At 35.3% G+C, this 21,838-nt stretch overlaps 1 protein-coding gene across 1 annotated transcript in view; it reads right to left on the reverse strand.

Annotated features, from left to right (window-relative positions):
- The window catches only part of LOC149422036 (transmembrane ascorbate-dependent reductase CYB561-like), a 173,425-nt gene extending 169,021 nt beyond the window's left edge, over positions 1–4,404 (reverse strand). The window contains exons 1-2 of the mRNA XM_089634249.1: positions 4,324–4,404; positions 2,741–3,105 (exon numbers count right to left, since the gene is read on the reverse strand). Coding sequence (XP_089490375.1) covers positions 2,741–2,889 — 149 coding nt within the window. The 5' untranslated portion in view covers positions 2,890–3,105; positions 4,324–4,404. The remainder of the gene's footprint in view (positions 1–2,740; positions 3,106–4,323) is intronic.
- Positions 4,405–21,838: the final 17,434 nt, after the last annotated feature.

Below are 21,838 nucleotides of genomic sequence, written 5' to 3' on the forward strand. Positions count from 1 at the left end.
ACGCACCATTACCATGTTTCTGAAAAAAATCTGCTTCTTGATTTTTTAAGGAAGTTTCCTAAAACGATTCTGTAAAGTTGACGGTGTGACCAAAATCATTCTGATTTACAAAAGCTCATGGTGGGAATAAAATCTGAATCTATTAACTGGGGATTTGTCGAAATATTTAATAAAAATATGTCGGTGGGTAGGTACAGTTTATAACTTGTCGACAGATCGATAGCTTTTTTATACTGTTTATTTATTTATTCATTCAAGTTCTCCATACAACAGTTATACACCAATATATTACGGAGAAGATACAAAAATTTCAGGTACATATAAGTGTAAAAGGTTGTGGGTACAGTTTTACTATTTTGTGACATACGTCTTTTTCGTACAGGGAAAAAAACCTGAAAATCAAACAATCATCTGCGTAGCCTTGTGATTCAAATCCAGATAAGTGAATGAGGTGTTCACGACGATTTTTATAAAGAATGAAAAGAATGGGACCCAGGACAGAACCCTGGGGAACTCCAAATTCGATGGGAGTTTCATGTGATGTACATTTATTGAATGTTACTGAGATATGCAGAAGTCCTTGCTTTCGGAGTATGAAAAAATGCATGGGATCTTCCACGAGTATACTTGTTAGGAACATATATACGAGTAAGTTAACCTTATAGTCGCAGTGATTACTTAAAAAAATGTTTACTTAAAAATATATTTTGGCGTGCTTCTAATAGAACATTCCTGTTAACAACAAGGATGGATATATGAATGGATAGTACGTTTATAATCTCATATAGATAACACATAAAAACTTTTTTGTACTTTTCTATTTCTAGGATATGCTTTTGTTCAGAAGGGGCCAAATAGTGAAGCTATATTCTAGGATACTGCGAACAAGAGCTTCATAATATGTTCTTCGTAGCGTGTAGTTATAATAATATATTTATGAGCGTATAGGTTCGCTGAATGAACTACGGTAAGCTTTCGATTATTCGTGACGCAAAGCGGGTAGAAACAAATGTATAAGTTTCGATCAATGTGCGGCGTGCTACACGCTACGATCAAAACTGTACGGTAACTTTTACGGGATTGTAAAACTGAAAGTGTTAAAAAAATATAAAGTAAGGGTAAACATTACTTTGCAATGCAGTATAGGTTAACAGAAAAAAATTACATTAGCGAGGTTGTTAACACATAGACGAATGTAAAAAATTAATTACATAACACCATCAAGTCATTCAACAACTTGAGCCGATTAATGCCAACAGTCAGTAGTGTTTTTGAGACAATGCATAAATGTGAAAAATGCAATGAGTTTGTCAAAAATTAGTTTGGCGGCCTTTCATCTTTTCTACCCCTAATAATTAGATATACCTATGTATATTAATATTTTGCGAGCAGTTACGTATACTTATGAGATATTTGCGTGGAGATATAGCAGGGTTTTTAAAATCTGATTCTTTTGTACATATTAACTACTCATAAAATCAAGACTAATCTGTCAGAAAATGGGTTGTTTTATATACTCGTATACAAACACCACAAGAGAGGCCCTGTTGGTAATAATTTCTTTGGGGATGCTGTGTGAAGCGCCTTTTTGAGGAAAGGAAGGCGTAAACAAAAAAAATACGGAAACTCTCTTACATCTTCAAAACAATTCGAAACATTATGTCACTACCTCAGCTAAAAAATATATATTTTGCACTCTGTCAAAGTATTCTTATGTATGGTATTTCAGTATGGGGAGCAGCAGCAGAGACTCATCTCAAATCACTTAAAATTAATCATAAAACAATAATCAGAATTATGTTTAGAAAGCCTTATCTACATCCGACAGAACAGCTAATGATCAACAATAACCTATTAGACATAAATAAACTATTCATAAAGAAGATCATCTACAAAAACTGCATAAAAATATCACCACACTTCATAACTCACTCGCAAAACACAAGAGCAAACACACACAATCAATTACAAGTACCATATATCAAATCAAATTTTGCAAAAAAACATGAATCTTACTTGGCACCACATATATTCAATAAGTTTGTAGCCCAAACAAAGACCTACGTCGCATCTAATAATTTGAATTGGGTATTCAAAAGATTTTTAAACTGGTTGAATGTCAAAGAAAGAAGAGAGATAAGTAATATTCTTAATATCTAAAATTATATATTTTCATTTTTCTACTCTGTTTTTAAATTCTGATTTTCCTCTTATTTTATTATTATTATTTTTACTATAATATATATATATATTTTTTTACCACTTATTTGTTTTTATGTAATTAGAAATTGTTAGTTACCAGCCTCAGAACAGACTTTGTCTAGTGAGGAGGGTAAGGAGAAAAATCATGTATGTACATAACTAATAATAAATAAACGCCCGGGTTGCCGGCACTGAAATTGAAAAAATTGAATTGAAAAACTTGAATCTTGAAGATACCCGTGTTTTTTGTAGACAAATCATTCTACAGCCAAGCTGTGGAACACAAAAACGAGTCGTAGAGCAACCCGTTCTCATATGACTAATGCCAACACTTTACAAATGTTTTACGTATTTCCGACTGTGCACCCAATGCTGGAGGGATCAATGACGCTAGTTTCTTGGAGCATCTTCTATTTAAATACAAGTAGAACAAGGAAAGCATTCACATTTAACATCCGTGCTCTTAAAGATCGCTATCCGTTTATCTATCAAACGGACCGACAGTTTCTGCACAAATTCAAGGTTTATTAGTACTTACTTCTTCAGCGGTTCGTCGGGAAGAGCTGGCGCCGAGGGCGGCGGAGGCAGATCGTCCAGTGGCATGTCCTCATGCGGGGGCGTTGGGGGCGTCTTGTCGAACTCCGCGATTGGGGCCAACTCGGGCATGGGGGACACCGAGTTATCCATCGCCGCCAGCTTGATAGGAGACACTTTCCCTGCTTTCTTCACAATGACGGAAGATTGCGGCCGCGGAGCAACCCGCGAACCTGACAACTGGATAAAAACTCCCGGAACAAGCCAACAGCGGCTTCGAAATCACTTAGCGGTACGCCTTAAACTCGACACTAAATCTAAATCTACACAGGTTTCGATTCACTGCAAGCCTTCACTTTCAAATGTTGACTGAAAAAAATTAATATTTCACTTACGAGAAAATGAAGTAATTGGGTCGTATGAGGGTAAAACTGGAATAACTTGGCGTAATGATTACGAGCCTGCATTTGTTATTAGAGGAAAACAAACCCGCGCCCCATGAGAAATGTATAAAATGATAAATTATGTAGGCTGGACTCCGTTTCGTTTGAAGGGTTGAAGGATTTTAATGGATCCCGGAATTTGTACGCTACGTTGGCTTTTAAATTTGTATTTTACCATTTACAGAGCAGAAGATTACTTGGTCTTTGATGTGCACGCGGCAGAAAACTAATTTGAATTCAAAGTCGGAATAGAGAAACGTAATTCTTTGTGATGTAATAAAAACTAAGTTAAATTTTAAAAAAATAATTCAAAACAAAACACGTTAATTGAAAATTAAACTAACCTTTACAGTTTTTCTTATCACAGCGCTATGTTTATTCAAAATCAATGCATGCAAAACAACACGACTGCTTTCCGCGATATTCGTAGTAAAAGTGAAATGTTTACGTTTGTTTCTCGCAATTTATTTCAAAGTATTGTTTTCTGACGTGTTCCACAAAACCAAACAGCAGCATTTCAAAGAATGGACTCATTCGGACCAAAATATATATAAGTGGCAACACTGGCAACAACAAACGATTTTCGCGCGTCCTCCATTATGGTTTCCCGCCAAGATGGAAGGGATGTCAAAGCTACACCTCTCGATCCACAAATGGGCACCAATTGCGGGGAACACCCTCTTTTGCTTTTAACACTTTTTTCCGATGCATTGGTTTTCTAAAGAAAAGTTTAACCTTTTTAAACGTTTTACAATACAATATTTGACAGTGTCGGAGATTATTCGTGAAAGATCTTAAGAGATAACTTAATTTTAATGGGGTACGAGAAGTATTTTTTATGTAAACAATTTTTTGAAGTGCGAAAACAAATGGCTAGATGTAACATAATCATCTTTAATATTCAATTGTTCACTTTTAGATGAAAATTCGGAAGGTTTCATTCAAAAATCGAGCCTACAAACGAACGTAGTTCCGCGGGAATGAATGGGCGGGAAAAACTTCGGGCCGAATAAACAATCAGATCTTTGTTTGAAAGCAGATTCGCGAACAATTGAAGATTAAAGATGGTGGAGGAATTTGCAATGAATTCGGGCGCGGACAAGAACAAAGGTGACTGGATAACTACTGGGTAGGAAGTAGGTACCTCAGTCAGGACTCGGCCGTTAACCCCGTGAATTTATGATTTTTTTGTAAATTCGCACACTTCCGGCGCGTGTAACGGAACGCGTAGTACTGAGGGAGATATCGGGCGCGCGAATCTCTCTCCACCAGCTCCCGGAGTCCCGGTTCGATACCCGGGAGGAGTGGGGAGGAGTGGGCGGGAGGGTACGGCCGGGAGGCGGCGGGTCCTGGAGGATGCGAGCGCGGCTGGGAGCGGACCAGCGCGGGGCGGGGGCTGGGGCTGGGACGGGGGCGGGGGCGGGCTACGAGCCGAAATGGAGCGCGGGCTTATTTCTAATTGAGACAGGCGAGCGGATTGATGTTGCCACGTTTCGCGGCAAGAGGGATCCATCGCCCATCGCGTGCGTTGACCGGCAAACGTGTTCCAGGTACATAGTAAATGCATGTCTAAAAGGGCCCATCACTAAATAAAACAATAAACACATGACTTCCTTATTAAGTTTGATACGTGAAAGGTCTCTGATTTGATACCCTACTAGTATTGAGTAATAAATGCTGCTTGTACACCAACCTACCGGTGTTTTTGTCGTAGAAAATGTTTTTAAAAAGATTAGTTTTCTAATGAAAACGAAACCCGTGGGCGGTGATTTTACAATCAACATCTTCGTTTTTTTTATTGAAAAGAAATTAACAAACGTGGAACAAACAGCGTAACGTCTTAGTTAGGTAATTTTATGCAGATAAGCTGGAAATTTCAATGGAGTGAAATTGACATTGAGAACTGAAATAGTATTTATTTATAATAATGATATAATAATATTTCTTCTTCAACTGAGCATTGAAGTAGAAATTTTATAAAGCCCACCAAAACGAGAATCTTTATTTCTTCAGTATGGGGATTTGTTGCTTTATATTTAAGGTATGACTTTAACGCGAATTAACATAGGTACTTCAATAATTAACTGTCGCTTTAATAAACATATTTGATTATTATTCTTGTAATCCTCCTGCAACAGCGCCCCCTGCATGTGTATATTAGTCGGTCAGTGGGTGAAGCGAGCCCCCGACGGGCTCGTTTTCCCCATTTCCCTTTTTCCCCCATTTTGCCCGGTATTCCCCTGAAGCCTCCTTGCCCCGTGGATCTGGTTGTACGGGTTGTATGGGGTGGGGCCGGATCGTTAAGAGGGAGGGGGCTGGATGCTGCGCGCAGGTCCTGCCCAGGAATCAAAACTATATGGAGCTTAGAGAAAAACTGCTGTTCACCAAAATGCCGACGTGTAGCAAAAAGTAAAAACAATTTCCAAGCATTATGCTCTCAAAGCTTTGATTAATTTTAACATTTTTCATGAAGTGGTCTTTTCCTTGAAATCTTTGTAGAAACCGGACGTGTTGAGCGAAGCCAGCCTCATCTACAAAGTAAAACACTAAATCGATTAGTAAAACGAGAATCAGTAGAAATGTTTGTTTCCCACGGCAATTTCAGTGATATAATGTCCTACTTTCCTTCACCTTTTTGTGAGGTGGAGCTGTTTTCTAGGTCGGAAGTATCGTCGCTCGCTATTCGGAGTAAGGACACGGTTTACGGTTAAGTAAAAGAAAGCGAGCCCGTACTAATATGATGACAATAAAATTTTTGTGAAAAATTAGGCTGTTCCCTTGCTCGCCAAAAAATGAGACAGTCAACACAGGACCTTCGAAAGGTATAATTATTTGCTCTGCCTCAACGATGTCTCTAAACAAAAAAATGTCTTTTCATGAGGTGGTTATAATTTACAAATTCCATTAATTTTCACTTAGGAATTTTCTACTCCAACACGTACACATAACCACAACTTTCGTTGAGCTTTAAAACAAGGTGGAAAAATCTCAATATACTAAACACTTAGGCAGATAAATTATAACCACGTAAGAAAAAAGTTCTAAATTTTGGCAGCTTTACTCATAAAAAGAAAGTTTTTTTATTTCAGGTGCCATTGTCCTATTTTGTTAATTTTATTTCACGATCTATATCTATAATATTAAGAGTTCAAGAACCCATCATTACTGAAAGATTAAAATTATTTCAGAAAATTGAATTCCAATTTTAGGAATATGGTTTCATGTAAATCTATGAAAGCGGCTTATCTTTGTAAAAAACCCAGATTCAAAGTTTTAAATACATTTTGTGAAACATTTTCAAAATTGATACCACGATTATCACTACTATTATTTGTTTTATACTTATTGACTATTTTGATCTCTTTTTTTGTGAAATTTTTATGATTTATATTAAAAAATAATTAAATGCATCCAAAATCATGTTTGACAGTATTATAATCAGTCAATCTACGATTTTCACAGTATTATAATCAGCCAATCTACGATTTTGAAATTTGCGGATCCGCAACTAAGAAAAATCATTATTAATCTAACTGGTAAGAGCCCCAATTTATGACTTATTTGTGTTGACTTTCAATATTTAAGAATTATACCATCTAGGGCAGGGGTGGGGAACCTTTTTGTCATCGGGGCCATTTGGATGTTTGCCGTTTCACCCGCGGTATGCACATTTTCATAACCTCATTTTACCAAGTACCTATACAGTAAATATCATTTTACCAAGTACTACGGGTGAAACTAGTAAATATTATATATAATGAAAGCTTTGATACATATTTAGATAATGTGTAGTAGCGCCCTTCGTGGCAGCCGGACGCGTTCTCGCGTCCTCGAAACACTTTTTGTTTTTTTTTCAGTATTTTCAAGGGAAATGAGGCAACATCCCTTTGAAATTATTTTTAAAATCAGTCAATCAACATTTTAAATTCACTTAGGACGGGTTGTTTCGGAGAATTTGAACAATTCATCGAATTTCAACGCTCATTTCTGGGTACTGTGAAAGTCTTATTCAAGTTCTGTTATTATGTCATCATAGGCTAGTTGCATGACAGAACTGAAATAATAACAGAACTTGAAAAAATCTTTCACAGAACTGGAAAATTAACTTTGAAAATTGAAGAATTGTTCAAATTCTCCGAAACAACCCGTCCTTAACAATTAGTAATCTGAACTTTATAGTAATGTGATTAGAGTGCAGTGTGTTCAAAATGAATATTCGAAAATTCGGCTAAAAAACATTCGAAATTCGCTGAAGTTCAACTTGCGACGAGGATCGGTAACTGTCGGTACGTCAGATGTTTTCAATGGAATTCTTAGAAACCTGAGGGCCCTAAAAAATGTTTCGTTAAGCCCAGGGTAATTTATTATCCCGACCGTCGCCTTTTATCGCGGGCACAATGCACCACTAACACAATCACCAGGAACGAGATTACATGGAGATAAATGACGGAATTGCCGAACGTCACAGCGGTGCTGTCAAGTTCTGTTATCAATGTGAGGATACTGTGTCAGCGTTTAATTAGCAGCAGACACATACCTGGACGGATGACGAACCTCGTGCTGGCACTGTTGGTGGACGCGGTGGACTCTCTCGCTGCAGCAGCTGGTCCAGTTTCTTCACCACCTAGGATTCTTGCTGCAGAGTCTCCATCTTCTATCTTCGTGTCATCTGTTCCTGTACTTCGTCACTTGTTCATGTACTTAATTTTATTCAACTTAATTTCACTTATTTTTGTAATATTTATATTTTTAATACCTGCATCAACTGTAAAGCGCCCCTGTGGTGATATCTCACAAAAGCGGCGCTATAAAAATTGTCCAATAAATAAATAAAATGAACTGTTCAACAAGAGAAAAAAACTCTTGAACGAGAGATGGGAAAGCTGACAGAGATATTGAAAGAAGGGTAAATGCAGGTAACTCCATTAATGGAGGACTGAACGCAGTTGGCGCTAGCAAAAAATTATCCAAAAAAGCGAAGTTAGCAGTCCACAATGGAGTGATGGTACCTACTCTGATGTACGTAAGTGAAGCATGGAACTGACAGAGAAAGGATGAAATTAGATTGAATGCTGTTGAAATGAGATCCCTTAGGAGTATGTGTGGTAAAATCATATATGATCGTGTGAGGAATGTAGAGATCCGCAAAGAGTGGAAGGCTGATGTAAGCGTAATGAGTAAGATTAAGAATGGTAGCAGAAGTCGGGGACGCCCGAGGGAGACAGGAAGACGCAGCGCCGCATCGAACCCGCGACGTCCAACCGTTACAGAGGTCGTCAAATAAATATACCCGGCCCGAACTGTCAATAATATGTTCAATGACATTATTTCATCTAAATGGCCCAACTTTTCTTTTTTATTTACTGATGGATCCAAATCTCCCGACTCTCCTAACTATGGTATAGGTATTAAAGTTTACCACAATAATTCTAATGACAGAATATTTCATTCAATTTCAAATCAATTTTCAATATTTTCAGCTGAGTGCATTGCAATAATAGAATCTCTCAAAAATATAATCATAAATAATTTTGAACATTCCCTCGTTCTCTCTGACTCTCTCAGTTCCCTCCTAAAACTTAAATCCAGTCACCTTCTTCATCCTGATGATCACTTTGTATGCCTTATTCGAGAGATGATAGCCTCCATTCAAAGCTCTGGTAAAACTGTAACTCTGATTTGGATTCCTGGACATGTTGGTATCATGGGTAATGATATTGCGGATGCCTTGGCAAAACAAGGAGCGTCCAACCCTGTTGTTACCCTCGTAAACCACATTCCCTTATCTGACATTTTTTACATCATCAAAGATAGATCCCGCAATGTTTGGGCAGAGTATTGGCTCATTGCTAGTCAATCCAAGGGAGCCTGCTATGCCTCAATACAAAGGACTATTCCATCAAAACCGTGGTTTCAGCAATTCCCTCATTTTTCCAAAAAAGAAATTTCTTCACTCATTCGAATGAGGATCGGACATTGTTCCGTTCCTTCCCACCTTTATAAAATTCACGTCGTTGACTCCCCAGATTGTACATTCTGTTGTCTAGAAGTGGGAACTTTAGATCACATATTTTTTGGTTGTCTCTCTCTAAACAAATATCCTCTCTTCTATCAAGCCTTATCTAAAATTGCCTCCCCTCCATTCAACATCTCATTTCTTCTAAGTCTGAACTCGACTCCAATTTTCATTATAATTTTGAAATTCGCCTATTTAAATAAAATTAATATTTAAATTCACCTTTCATTTCTCAATAATTTTAAATGATGGCCAAGAACACCCTTGAAAGGTGAAAGCCATAAATAATAGAAAAAAATATATATGTATACCTACATACATTTATTTCAAATTAAGCATCTAAATTGAAAAAAAAAATTCATATTTTTTCATTTCAATTCAATCAAGCTTTCGTTTGAAAGTTGAAACAATATTAGAACCAACTTCAGTTGTAATATAAAACTCTCCCCAGGGCCTCGCTGTAGAAATACTATCTCAAACCAGGCCAAGACACTGAATCAAATGGCCTTTTATACGGAATTTTTTTAAAAGATCCTTTCATATAATTGAATGGTAAGCTACTACCTATTCTAGTTTTTACTTTTGGTGGTAAACAAAGTGTATCATTTACAAATAATCAAAATGACACCACAAAGTAATTTTACTACTATTGAAGAAGAAATATTCTGTTTGGAATTGTTGTGGTAAACGTTAATACCTATACCACAGTTAGGAGTTAAATTCGTTTAGTTAGACTCGGTTAAAAAAAATAATCAGCACTTAGTTTTAACCACTTTCATTGCATCCTAAAGTTGTTGATTATATTTTTAAAATTAAAATGGTGACACAAAATAAGTTTGCTTTGCTTAAAGAAGAAACTTAAATGGTTTATCTTATAAATATAGTTTTCACAACGTCATTTATCTTAACTGTTTGATTCCGAAGCATATTTTTTTTAATTAATTGCTTATGATATATAACGTCAATAATGGCTTAAATAAAAAAATATGTATAATTTTACACATCTTGATACTGTGCCCATTGGTAATTCATTACAACAACAAAAAACGCATTTGTACAGCGTCCTTGGGGTGATTTTTCACAAAAACGACGTAATAAAAATCATCCAAGTATTAATATTAAAATTATTATAGAGGGATTATTTCCTATAGAAATAAGAGGCCGATTTAATTGAGTGTCCTGGCTTGGGTTGATGTGGTCTTGCCTATAACCACTAACCGCCAGAGGCCGCCAACTGCCACTTGGAGGTAATTTCATGTTCAGGGGTCCGCAATAATTACTCCCATAAAGTCCCTTAACTCTTAGCAGCTTCGCCCTTTAAGCACTTTCTGGGTGGCAGCCTTTTTATTCCTAAGTATTTAACCTGTGACTTACGGCGCTACATCAATCTCCGGATGGGAGCGCTCTTCCTGTACCTTGGTCCTTAAATAAACAATGCTGAGCTTTGAGTATTGAAATACCAACCCTCTTGGCACAGCGCCGCATATGAAACATCGTATTGGTAATTAAATCTTATTTCCCTTTACTTTTAATGAAAACCATGGTGTATTACCATGGCGTTGGTATTTTTATGTGAGTACCGCACAAGAGTCCCAAGTGCTGGAGCTAGTTATCCCCAATTGGGGTATGTTTTGAGGCTGAAGGTAGTGGGTAGAAGAATATTGGTTAGTTTGGTGGTGTCACACCATTTTCTTCGTAGTAATGCAGATTTTACAGTAAAAGTAAAAAATATTGATAAATTATTACAGTCACGTTGTATTTTTGCACTTTGGTACAATACAATTAAAGTAGTGAAGAGATGCTGACATTTTACCCAGTTTTCTTCAATATTAAAAGGGAGAAGGAGACGAAGAAAAGGAAGGTGGGGAAGTACCTGGCTATTCACAGCTGGTCTCAAAATTTTGCTTTTATTAAAAATCTCTTCAAATTATTCGTATTCCTGTTAAAAACTGGATTGTAGGCCATTTTTTATCAACAAACAAGTCCTGCTAAGCCAATCGAATTGGCTTGTCAACAGGTGCTTAATGTTTAGTTACATATAAATTTTTATAAGTTATAATTTACATCTTATATCTACAGAATCAACAATTTTTTCATACAATTTTTCATACATAATAAAGTAAATATTTTTTCCGATAGCCAATTTTTCACCATATATTTAACCTTATTCATAGATTTACATTACTTTATAGTGTCAGGTAATAAATTAAATATCTTCGGTATGTTGTATTCAAACGTTCTCTGTCCGTATTTATTATTAAATTTCGGAACTATTAACCCGTCATTGCGCGTGAATCTAGTACTGTATTTATGTTTTAATTTTTCTTTATGCTGCGGGGTAAATGTATACTGAATTATGATTTTTTACCATTGAATAGCCTTAACAGGTAAAATTTTGGCACTCTGAAACAGCAACGGTGTATTATGTCTCTGTTTAAAAATATTAGGGACGACTAGTAATTTTACAATTGCGTTTTGTACAACTTGGACTTGTTTCAGATTGGTTATAGTAGTATTTCTCCATATGGTTAATCCATATCTTATAATAGATTCTGCCATTGACAAAGACCGATTGCCAGCAATTGATATGAGTCTTTTACAGGTTTTTTTAATATGTTTGTCCCATTTGAAAAAGCAATCTACCGTAACACCAACATAGACATATTCCGTAACTAATTCTAAGCTTTCACATTTACAATTAGTCGGGATATTTTTATGGATGCAATTAAAATTATGAGAAATAATATTAGGATTAAATTGAAATCTGGCATTAGGCGATCTTATATGCATAACTTTGGTTTTTTTAGCATTTATTAATAGTCCTGCATCATGTGACCATTTACAAAGTTGATTAAAGTCAATTTGCATGAGTTCAATTGCAATTTTTAGATCTTTATGTGATATGACCAATGCCGTATCATCTGCGAATACAAAATGTTTAACAAAAGAGAAAAGTTTTTTCATTATAGTTACATAAATTATATATAGTGTAGGTCCCAATATGGAACCTTGTGGAACTCCTGCAGAAACATTTTTTGTTTTACTAAAAGTATTATTTATTTTGGTACATATATTTTTCTATTTCTAAGATAATCTTTAAATAAATTTAACACATTTCCTCTTATTCCAATTTTTTATAAGGTTTCTAGCAGTTTTTTAGAGTTAATTGTGTCAAAAGCTTTAGAGTTATCAATAAATATCACAATAACATGTAATTTATTATTTAATTGATTATTTATGTAATTGGAAAAATCTTGCAGTAGTTTTTCAGTATTTTTTTTTCTTTGAAAGCCATATTGATTTGGATCTATGATAGCGAATTTTTCAATGTAATTATTTAATTTATTTGATAAAAAAATTTCGAGAATTTTTTCTAATGCAGGTAGTATACTAATAGGTCTATAGTTTCCAACTTCAATGTGTTTTCCACCTTTAAATATTGGTTTAGTAAAGCTACATTTAAATTCTTGTGGAATTTTTGCTTGCTTTAATATCTTATTGATTAAATGAGTAATTATTGGCCCAAGAGTTTTTATATTTCTTTTTTAAATCAAACATTCTTATATTGTTACCTGTGCTTCTAGAGTTTTTCATTTTTTTAACAATGTTTTCAATATCAGTTATAGTAGCTCTTGGTATAAATAAACTGTGAGGCAGTTCTTCCAGTACAATATTAGTAGCTTTGTGATTGCATTTATGTAACATGTTGCTGATGCTATCCGAGAAGTAATTCACAAAATCATTTGACAAAGAATCCTCAGTTCTATCTTTTAACATATATCGTGTTATTGTTTCATCACAATCGTTTTTGGGTTTACGTCCTAAAATATTATTTATCTCATCTCAGGTTTTTTTTGTATCATTAAAACAGTTTTTAAATTTTTTATTTTAGTAGTTAGTTTTATCTTTATTTATAAGTTTATTAACAAGGTTTCGTGATTTTTTGTATTCTGTTTCATATGTTTTGTTTGTTGGTGTACTTTTCTATTTTTTATATTGTTTTCCCTTTTATTTATATGACATAATAATTCACTGCTTACCCATTAATTTATTGCATAAGGTCGTGTTTTCGGTTTTTGCACTATCGTTTTAGAACTACTCTTCTCTACTACTCTATATATGCAATACATCCCAATATTTTTGTATAGATCTTATATTTAATTGAATACAAACAAGATTATCAGACGTATTTGTGTTTTGTTTTTTTATTTCCAATCTTCTAAATTATTTACTGTACTAATTTCTATTTCGTTATCATTATCTATATAAGAAAAAATATTCTGCGCCATTTAATTCGTGATGGTAATTAAATAATTTCTTGTTTTGTTTAACAACAGACGTGTTTTGAGTATAATTTGAAGAATTTAATGTTATTGTTCAATTAACGAATGAATTGATAGCTATCCTGATAAACATTAAGTAAAATATCAACGTTTAGTCACGATATCCGAACACGTGTTCATAAAAATCTGAATATATTATTAAGACAAACGCAGGTGTATGAACACGTGTTCCGATATTATTTCGAATTTATTATACTTATTTTATGTGATTACCGCACAAGTAACCCAACTTTCCGAAATGAGTGGGACTCATGCATGCCATTCCCCATGTTGGGGGAATGTTGTGAGGCTGAGGGAAGTGGGAGGGGAAGAGATGGGTAAGATGATGGTTATGAAGTACTTGGGCTATTCAGATCTGGTCATTCAACGCAGCTAATGCCGTTTCAAGCGACGTTTTGATTTCGATTTGTGTTCCTTCACCAGGGCGGTACTGGAGTACCTCTAAGAATTTTTCATGCTTTTCATCTACTGAAACAACGCACGTGGTTTCACCGAACTACTCGTAGGTTCAGTGGACACTTTTGGCGGGCCGTTCATATAGCTATTTTTTAGTACACACATATTCTATAAATAAGAGGTGCTACATTTTTGTTCGATAAGAAAGAATATTATATATTTTATAATGTCATTGCTTCCATCACCATTTTATTACCAAATATTTTTGAAATAATAACAGTAAAATATCATAAGTTATTCAAATGAATTTATAGTTCTGTTTGGTGAACTCGAACCTGAAATGAAATAATAAAAAACACAGTTGACTATTTATGTATCTCCTTGGAAAGGTTTCAATGGTTCCCTTCAACTGCTAATGTAAACAATGTGAACTCGTAAATAATAATCTATCACTGGGGGCGTGATCGTAACCTTTTTCCAGTTGTTTGATTCTGTCATTTTCCCGAAAGTCCTATGTATCTAATTCCAGCATCTCAAAGAGGCAGCTCCCTAATGTGTTTCTGAAATTATTTTTGTTCAGGTAGAAAAAAGTTTTCGCTTGATAAAGCGACATCTCTCGGAGATATTGGGAAATGGAATTCGTGATAAAACATACTGATTATTTGCTTAGATTCCAGTTATTGTTTACATTTAGATAAAAGTATTTAGGTTTTGTTTGCTTCGTTATTCCGTTGTATTAGGACAGACTTACCATACGCAATTGTGTAATTTAGCCATTCAAGGAAGATTGGTTGTTAAAAATAAAATAATATTCGGACGACTTCTTAGAAAGGTGAATGTTAAATTTGGGAGGCGGGTATGGAGACCGCCGCCCCGGAAAACATTTATTGGATAACTAACACCTCTGCCATAGGTCAGCCCAAGTGGTTCGCTACGTTTGGTGACTTAGTAGGAGTGACCGGGTTTATCGGGAGAGGTATGTTCAGGTATTGGCGGCGGATGCACCCGCCCACCAGCTGCGTGGGTTTAAGGAGTCCCTTTGACCTGGTGTCTATCCTGGATGGACACACCTACCCCTAGATTCCTACCCACCGTTTTTTTGCATCCCAAAACTTACCCTCCTTCCTTTTAAAAATACCCTCCACACAGCATTTCCAAAGATGCCATAGGCCCTGGGGGAAACTATTTTTTCTCAGGGCCTCCTGTGTGGGTTTGATGTATAAAAAATATTGAACCAAATACTTACTTAGCACTAGTAATAAATTAACAAAAAAATGACAACGTTCAGAATTTGAATGAAAAAATTAAAATATTTTTTTGTGATACTCGTACCATAAATGTATCATTTATTGGTATGTATTTGGTACCGATTTTTAGTTACCAAAAAAACAGTTAATAAAATGACATATTTTGTCGGTGTTCTGTTTTTTTTATTTATTTTATTGCATCTCACTATACCTACATAAAACACTTTTTTTCACATAAAAATCAACCTCACTAGGATTAAGCCTGTATCGAGGTTAACAATTTACATTTGAGTGAAACAAACATGAGAGTATCACAAACATAAAGTAATTCTACATACAAACACAAAATACTTCAAAATTAAAGAAAAAATGAGTATCAGATGTGTTACCATTAACAATATTTGAACCATAACTAATCATTAATCATTATTCAAAAGAAGAAGCAAAGTAGATAATAAAGACAGATGGGTGACATTCAGTTTTTAGCAAATGGGACTTATATAAAATCTTATTATTTAAGAAAGGACAAAGATGAAAAAATATTAAGACAATCGTCTGTCAATACATAAACCTTAATTAACTTTTTAAATTTAACTAAGGAATTGGTAGGTTGGTGGCAAAGATATTAGAGTTGGTGGTTTACGTGACTTAAATTAATATTTTCCGACAACACAATTAAATAATACAGGTAGTGTTCATTAATTAATTCCCATTCTTTGTCAGTGTAAATTATCAAATATTTACAGGGAAAAACGAAAAGTACGGGGGGGGGTATTTAGCGATGAGTGAGCATCCGAAATAATAACATAATTCCTCATCCATCATTTTCGCATTTGGGTAAAGCGGAAAGGGTGATTAAAATCACAATCTTGATTTTGCTTTATAGCGAAAATAAGCGACAATTGCACGGCACCAACCGTCCTTTTCCTACTCCAGATAGCGATGGAATGAACCGGGTAGGGTAGCATACTCCCGTAGGACCGTACTAGCGTGCAATCCTTCGCCCTTGTTCACTCTGTTAACATCGTTCGTCCTTGTCCGACGAGGGTATGAATGTCCAGCCACGCCCTGCGTCCCGGGATTTTCACGACCCTCCACTGTGTTGGTGCTACGTTAGAGTAATTTACGTATTTACACATCTCCACACTGGTACAGGCGCGCGCGGGAAAGCGAAACGAAAAGAAAATTCCCAAATAAGCCGCCTTTTTTTCTCTGGCAATCTTCTTAAAAAAATAGAGATTAAGGTACCTACCTACTTAAAGATATTCTTAAATAAGCCACCAAGGGTCTTCTTCGGGCAATTTCTTTTTTTTAAATAATCATCTTTAAGCTTTTCCAAATTTTAGATGGGTAACTAATATATTCAGCAGTTTGATTATCGCGGGAAATTCTAGTCAAGTTAGTAAGTTGTAATCGTGTGAAAGCCGTGAAAAATGTTTTTAAAACCACTGACTTTTGAAGAGTACTACCGAATGGTCCTAATGAACTTCATTAAAAATGTTACCAGTAATTTTTGTGCATCTGAAAAGATAATCGTTGCCTGTACCTACTCATGGAAACCAAATATACGAATTCTTATTTACGAAGTTTTTCATTAGTGAAATTTAAATCTTTTAAAACACGAGAAAGGGAACGATTATAAAAACGCAGCGAGAGTTGGCTGCAATAAAAAAGCTTAGCATCGAATTTATTTGTACATCGGTATTCGGTATACGCTTCCACCGGCGAGGAACAGCCCTTTGTCTTATGTTTGCATAATTATTGTTACTAGCGAAAGAGGGACAGCAATTAGTGTATACTATGTCTGTAAAATAATAGTTTTATCGCCGGCGCTAGTACAAATAATACCTCCGAATATTAATAAGGAAATACATAAACTGCTTACTGTGGTTTAAAGCCAATGAATTCACCTGTATGTATTTCATCGTTTAGCCCAGAGGTTCCCAAAGTGGTCTATATGGACCCCCAGGGGTCGATATCGGCTTGCTGGGGGTCTATGTCAGCGAGAAAAAAAAATGGGGGTCCACGAGATTCAAATGGGGGTACATACGAGCGAACCTCTATTTATCTCAACTCAATATTTAGGAGTTCTGTAAATGACCCAATACACCTAACACATAACACAGTTTACGTAATACTAATAATAGACTGAGAAATGACTTATTTGTATTTCTATATATCGTAAAGTTGTTTATTGAGGTAAATAATTAGAGTCTACGTTCCTTTACTCGTCAGAATTAATATATTGAACCAAAACATTGCACATTGGAAGCCGTGAATTTTCCTAGTTCCCCAACTTGTTTTTGAAAAACGTCCAGGGTAATAATGACGTTCAACATTTAGATGTACTTCACACAGACTTCAAAACTAAGGACGGGTTGTTTCGGAGAATTTGAACAATTCATCAAATTTCAACGATCATTTTCGGGTTCTGTGAAAGTCCTATTCAAGTTCTGTTTTTATATCATTATAGGCTAGTTGCTTGACAGAACTGAAATAAAAACAGAACTTGAAAAAATCTTTCACAGAACTTGAAAATGAACGTTGAAATTTGATGAATTGTTTAAATTCTCCGAAACAACCCGCCCTAAGTTGGTGGAAATTAGTGGAAATGGAATGTTGAAGAATCGGATATCATATGACCAGAGATGTGCTTTATTTCAAATAAATCCATTTCAAATGGAAATGCAAAATGGGTATTTTCCATTTTAAATGCTTTTCTAAAAACCATTTTGCATTTTGCATTTTAAATGCTTTTTTGCAACATTCTTCCTACTATCTCCACTCATTTTTTTTTCATAAGCCCCAAATATCAGTCGGTCCTCAACCTCGCTATGAGAGATAATTTACATTTGTCAAGTTGCTCCCTGGTGGGAGCCCTTGCAATTGAGTGATACCATTACAAAAAATACTGATTCAAATACTGAATATGGGGCCATGACGCTGTAATATTAAATGTTAGATAGCAGTTTCTATGTTTTTACGTTGGCAACATTAGTCCCGCGCAAATTTTTTGTGGTTTCATAATCTGTAGTCGTGGTGTTTTTGGATTTACCAACATGTTATATGTTTGTTCTACATTGATGTCCATTATTAAATGACAAAATTGTTTAAATTCTATAATTATTTTGAAATTGTTTGACCTGAGAAACCATTTTGCATTTCAATGCATTTTGAAAATAGGTATTTTGCATTTTGCATTTGAAATGCTTTTCTAAAAACCATTTTGCATTTTGCATTTTCAAATGGAAAAGTTTTGACCCATTTCCATTTTGCATTTCAAATGGTTTTGGGTGCCCATTTTGCACATCTCTGCATATGACAAGAACGCTAACAAAGAACTTAAGGGGCACTTCTGTAGGGCCAGCTACAGAAAGAAATTTCCGTTGCTTATCCTGCTCCATTTTCATTTGGTGCAATACCTCACAAGGGCGCCCTTATATCGCCACCCGGTTGTTGGGCAGGCAAGGGAAGGGAATCTTTTTACAAAAAAAATAAATGATTATCACATGGGACGTTAATAGTTTTAGGAAAATCCAATATTCGGCAGGCAGGGGGTCTGCGGAAAAATAAAATTTGGCACGTGGTATACGGGGCAAAAAAATTTGGGAACCTCTGGTTTTTTGGAAAGTTTTGTTTTCATTTATTAAAAACATACTTTTTTGGAAGCGAGGTCTACTGTTCACAGATATTGTTGATAGATATTTATTTAATGATATATGTAAATGAGTTGATAACGATATACAAAAATACAACTTTTATGATATAATAATAATAATAATAATAATAGGAAATGAAATAAAAAGAATTTGGCATTCTCAGATAGGAAATGAAATTAAAAAAAAAAAAAAAAAAAAAAAAAATAAATAAAAGAATTTGGCATTCTCAGACTATAAAAATATTACCATTCGTTATTTCGGCTACTGGCATTATACCTAGCTCTCTAATTAAAAATTTAGGCGTATTAGATCTATCAAAAAATTTATATATAAAGATGCAAAAGTCGGTCATTTTGAATACATGTAGGATAACAAAAGATTTTTTAAATATTTATGTTGAGGGATCAGTAGGATTTATAGGCCCTGTTAGAAGTTCTACCGAGCCGAACCCTCTGATATGAAAATATCTGGAGACGGTGAATTTTTTTTTCCCATTTGATATCTGGTGATTTGACGTGTTGTTGTTCTTGTATTGTTTTGTATTTATTTTACTTATATAATGCACTTACATAGTGTTGATTGACTAGCTGATCATTTGTGGAAAAGTGAGTGGAAGGGTTAAGTTTTTCCTTTGGGGAAGACTTAACCCGGACAACTAAATCGGAAGTTAAAAAAAAAAAAAAAAAAAAAAAAAAAAAAAACTTTATTCCAGGATGTGGGGAGGTTAGTGCAATCCCACACATCCCATAGATGAGATAAGTACAAATAATATTTACATAGAGTAACATAAATAAAATAAATAAAAAGAGATTAAAAAATTAAAAATGAAATATGCAATATTGCCATACTCGGGTGGTATTTGATTTTTAAATAGCATTTTCTAAATTAAAAGTGTACAGAATTCTTTAAACAAGACAAATAAATATTAAGAAAATATGTCCTTTTTTGAATGCTTTTTATTTTATGACTTCCCGGGAGTTATGCTGAAAAAATTATGTTAATATCATTTATTCGACTAATTATGGAAGAAACACAGAAACTACCATTAACAATAAAGAAATCCATTCGATTGTCACTTTCTGACTTAAATACCTATTTTTTATTTTGCAAATGTATGCTTCATACTCAAAAATAATAGTTAAATTGTAGTAGGTACAGTAATAGTTTAAATAATGACTGGTCAGTGGCTGAGTTGGCATCACGTTTGGGTCCCACCCAGGAGTCGTGCATTCAATTCCTCGGCTGACTAAATCCTCCATCAGGACACAAGCAACATTTTTCGCTTACTGTGAAGGTAGTAGGAGACTTTCAAATATTGTCAGGTTAGTCGTCATTCTTTTATAGTTCGCATTTTTCAAAGCCCACCAAAACGATTGAAATTTGACAGGGTACATATGACATCATGCATACCTCAGTTTTGTTGGTCAACAGTAAGGTCAACCCAACTCGGGTCAGTATGAAAACAAAAAACACCCAATTTAAATATTATTAATCGTTTTGAAATAATTTTAAGCCGCAGCAGTGACCCGTACGCCTGGGACAAAATTGACTGCATTCTTAATGCACACGGTCAGCCAACCCGTGAGGTAGCGGTTTAAGTGCAGTCAGAACCCGCCGACCAATTCCAGGGCGTTTGAGTATCTCATGGTATTAATTGTTTTTAAATGACGATTTATTAATTCTATTTGTAATAATTAGAGACCGGATTATATGCATTTGCATATTTGCATATATTTAAACCCTTTTCAGCAAATAATTTGAGATCTTGCATATTTACGCTTGATATCGTTCAGATGCCTCACATAGCGACACTATAGACGTCAGATAGCAATGCGCGCGGCCAGCGAAGCTGAGCGAATAACTGATAACTGATCTTACTGATCGCTACGGCCGGCGGCCGGAGGGGGGGGGGGGGGGGAACCTCTCTCATCTTTGCCTGCGCTCGCGCCTACTCGGCTTAATTCGGCTAATTGCCGAAAACAATTCATTCATTCGTATGAGGGGTGATTTGGTATATTTTTATGGTAATTCAGTGAATTGCGAATTTTGTTTTTGACTGGTCGCACGCGCTGTTCTTTAGAGTTTCGTCTAGTGTTTTGTTTGTTTCCACGAAGTTGTACATTGTGAAAGTGAACCATGCCCCCTGATAAAAAAGTGCCCATACGTGGACAGCTGAATATCCTGGACATACGACGGAAAAGTTTTATACTGCCGAGTTTGCGAGAAAAACATTTCTAGCACAAAAAAGTTCCAAATAGACCAGCATGTCAAAACCAGTGTTCATATCGCAGGAGTGCAGAAGAAGGGCCCACGACAACAAGTTTTTACAGTGGCAAGTAGCAGTAACAGTGAAGTAACCTCCAAAGGTAAACAACAAAATCACTTTAGCATTGATCTATGTGAAGCATTTCTTGCAAGCAATATCCCTCTATACAAACTGACAAATCCTGCCTTGAAGGATTTTCTCAGAAAATATTGCATAAATCAAAATATACCCGATGAATCTACTTTACGTAAAAATTACATACCATCAATTTATCTACACGTGCTGGAAGAAATACGCAATGAACTCAAGGATAACATCATATGGATTTCAGCTGACGAAACCACCGACACTTGCGGCCGTTACATTGCAAATTTGATTGTTGGTGCATTAAAACTTGAACCTTCACCTTCCTATTTGGTGGCCTGCAGAGAACTTGAAAAGGCAAATCATTCTACGATCGCCAGATTTGTGAATGAGGGTATGAAAAAAATATTTCCTGAATCTTCTGCGGATGAAAATGTGTATGTGTTGCTCTCAGATGCTGCCCCCTATATGATCAAAGCAGGCAAAGCCCTCCAACTATTTTATCCCAATTTGATTCATGTGACGTGTTTTGCTCACGGAATTCACAGACTCGCCGAAGAAGTGAGATCCACGTTTGCGAATGTAAATAACCTGATTTCATCAGCAAAGAAAGTGTTTCTTAAGGCGCCTGCTCGTATAAAGGCCTAC

The sequence above is a fragment of the Hesperophylax consimilis genome, chromosome 8, assembly GCF_061612785.1.
Source record: "Hesperophylax consimilis isolate HC1 chromosome 8, BYU_Hcon_1.0, whole genome shotgun sequence".
NCBI lineage: Eukaryota > Metazoa > Arthropoda > Insecta > Trichoptera > Limnephilidae > Hesperophylax > Hesperophylax consimilis.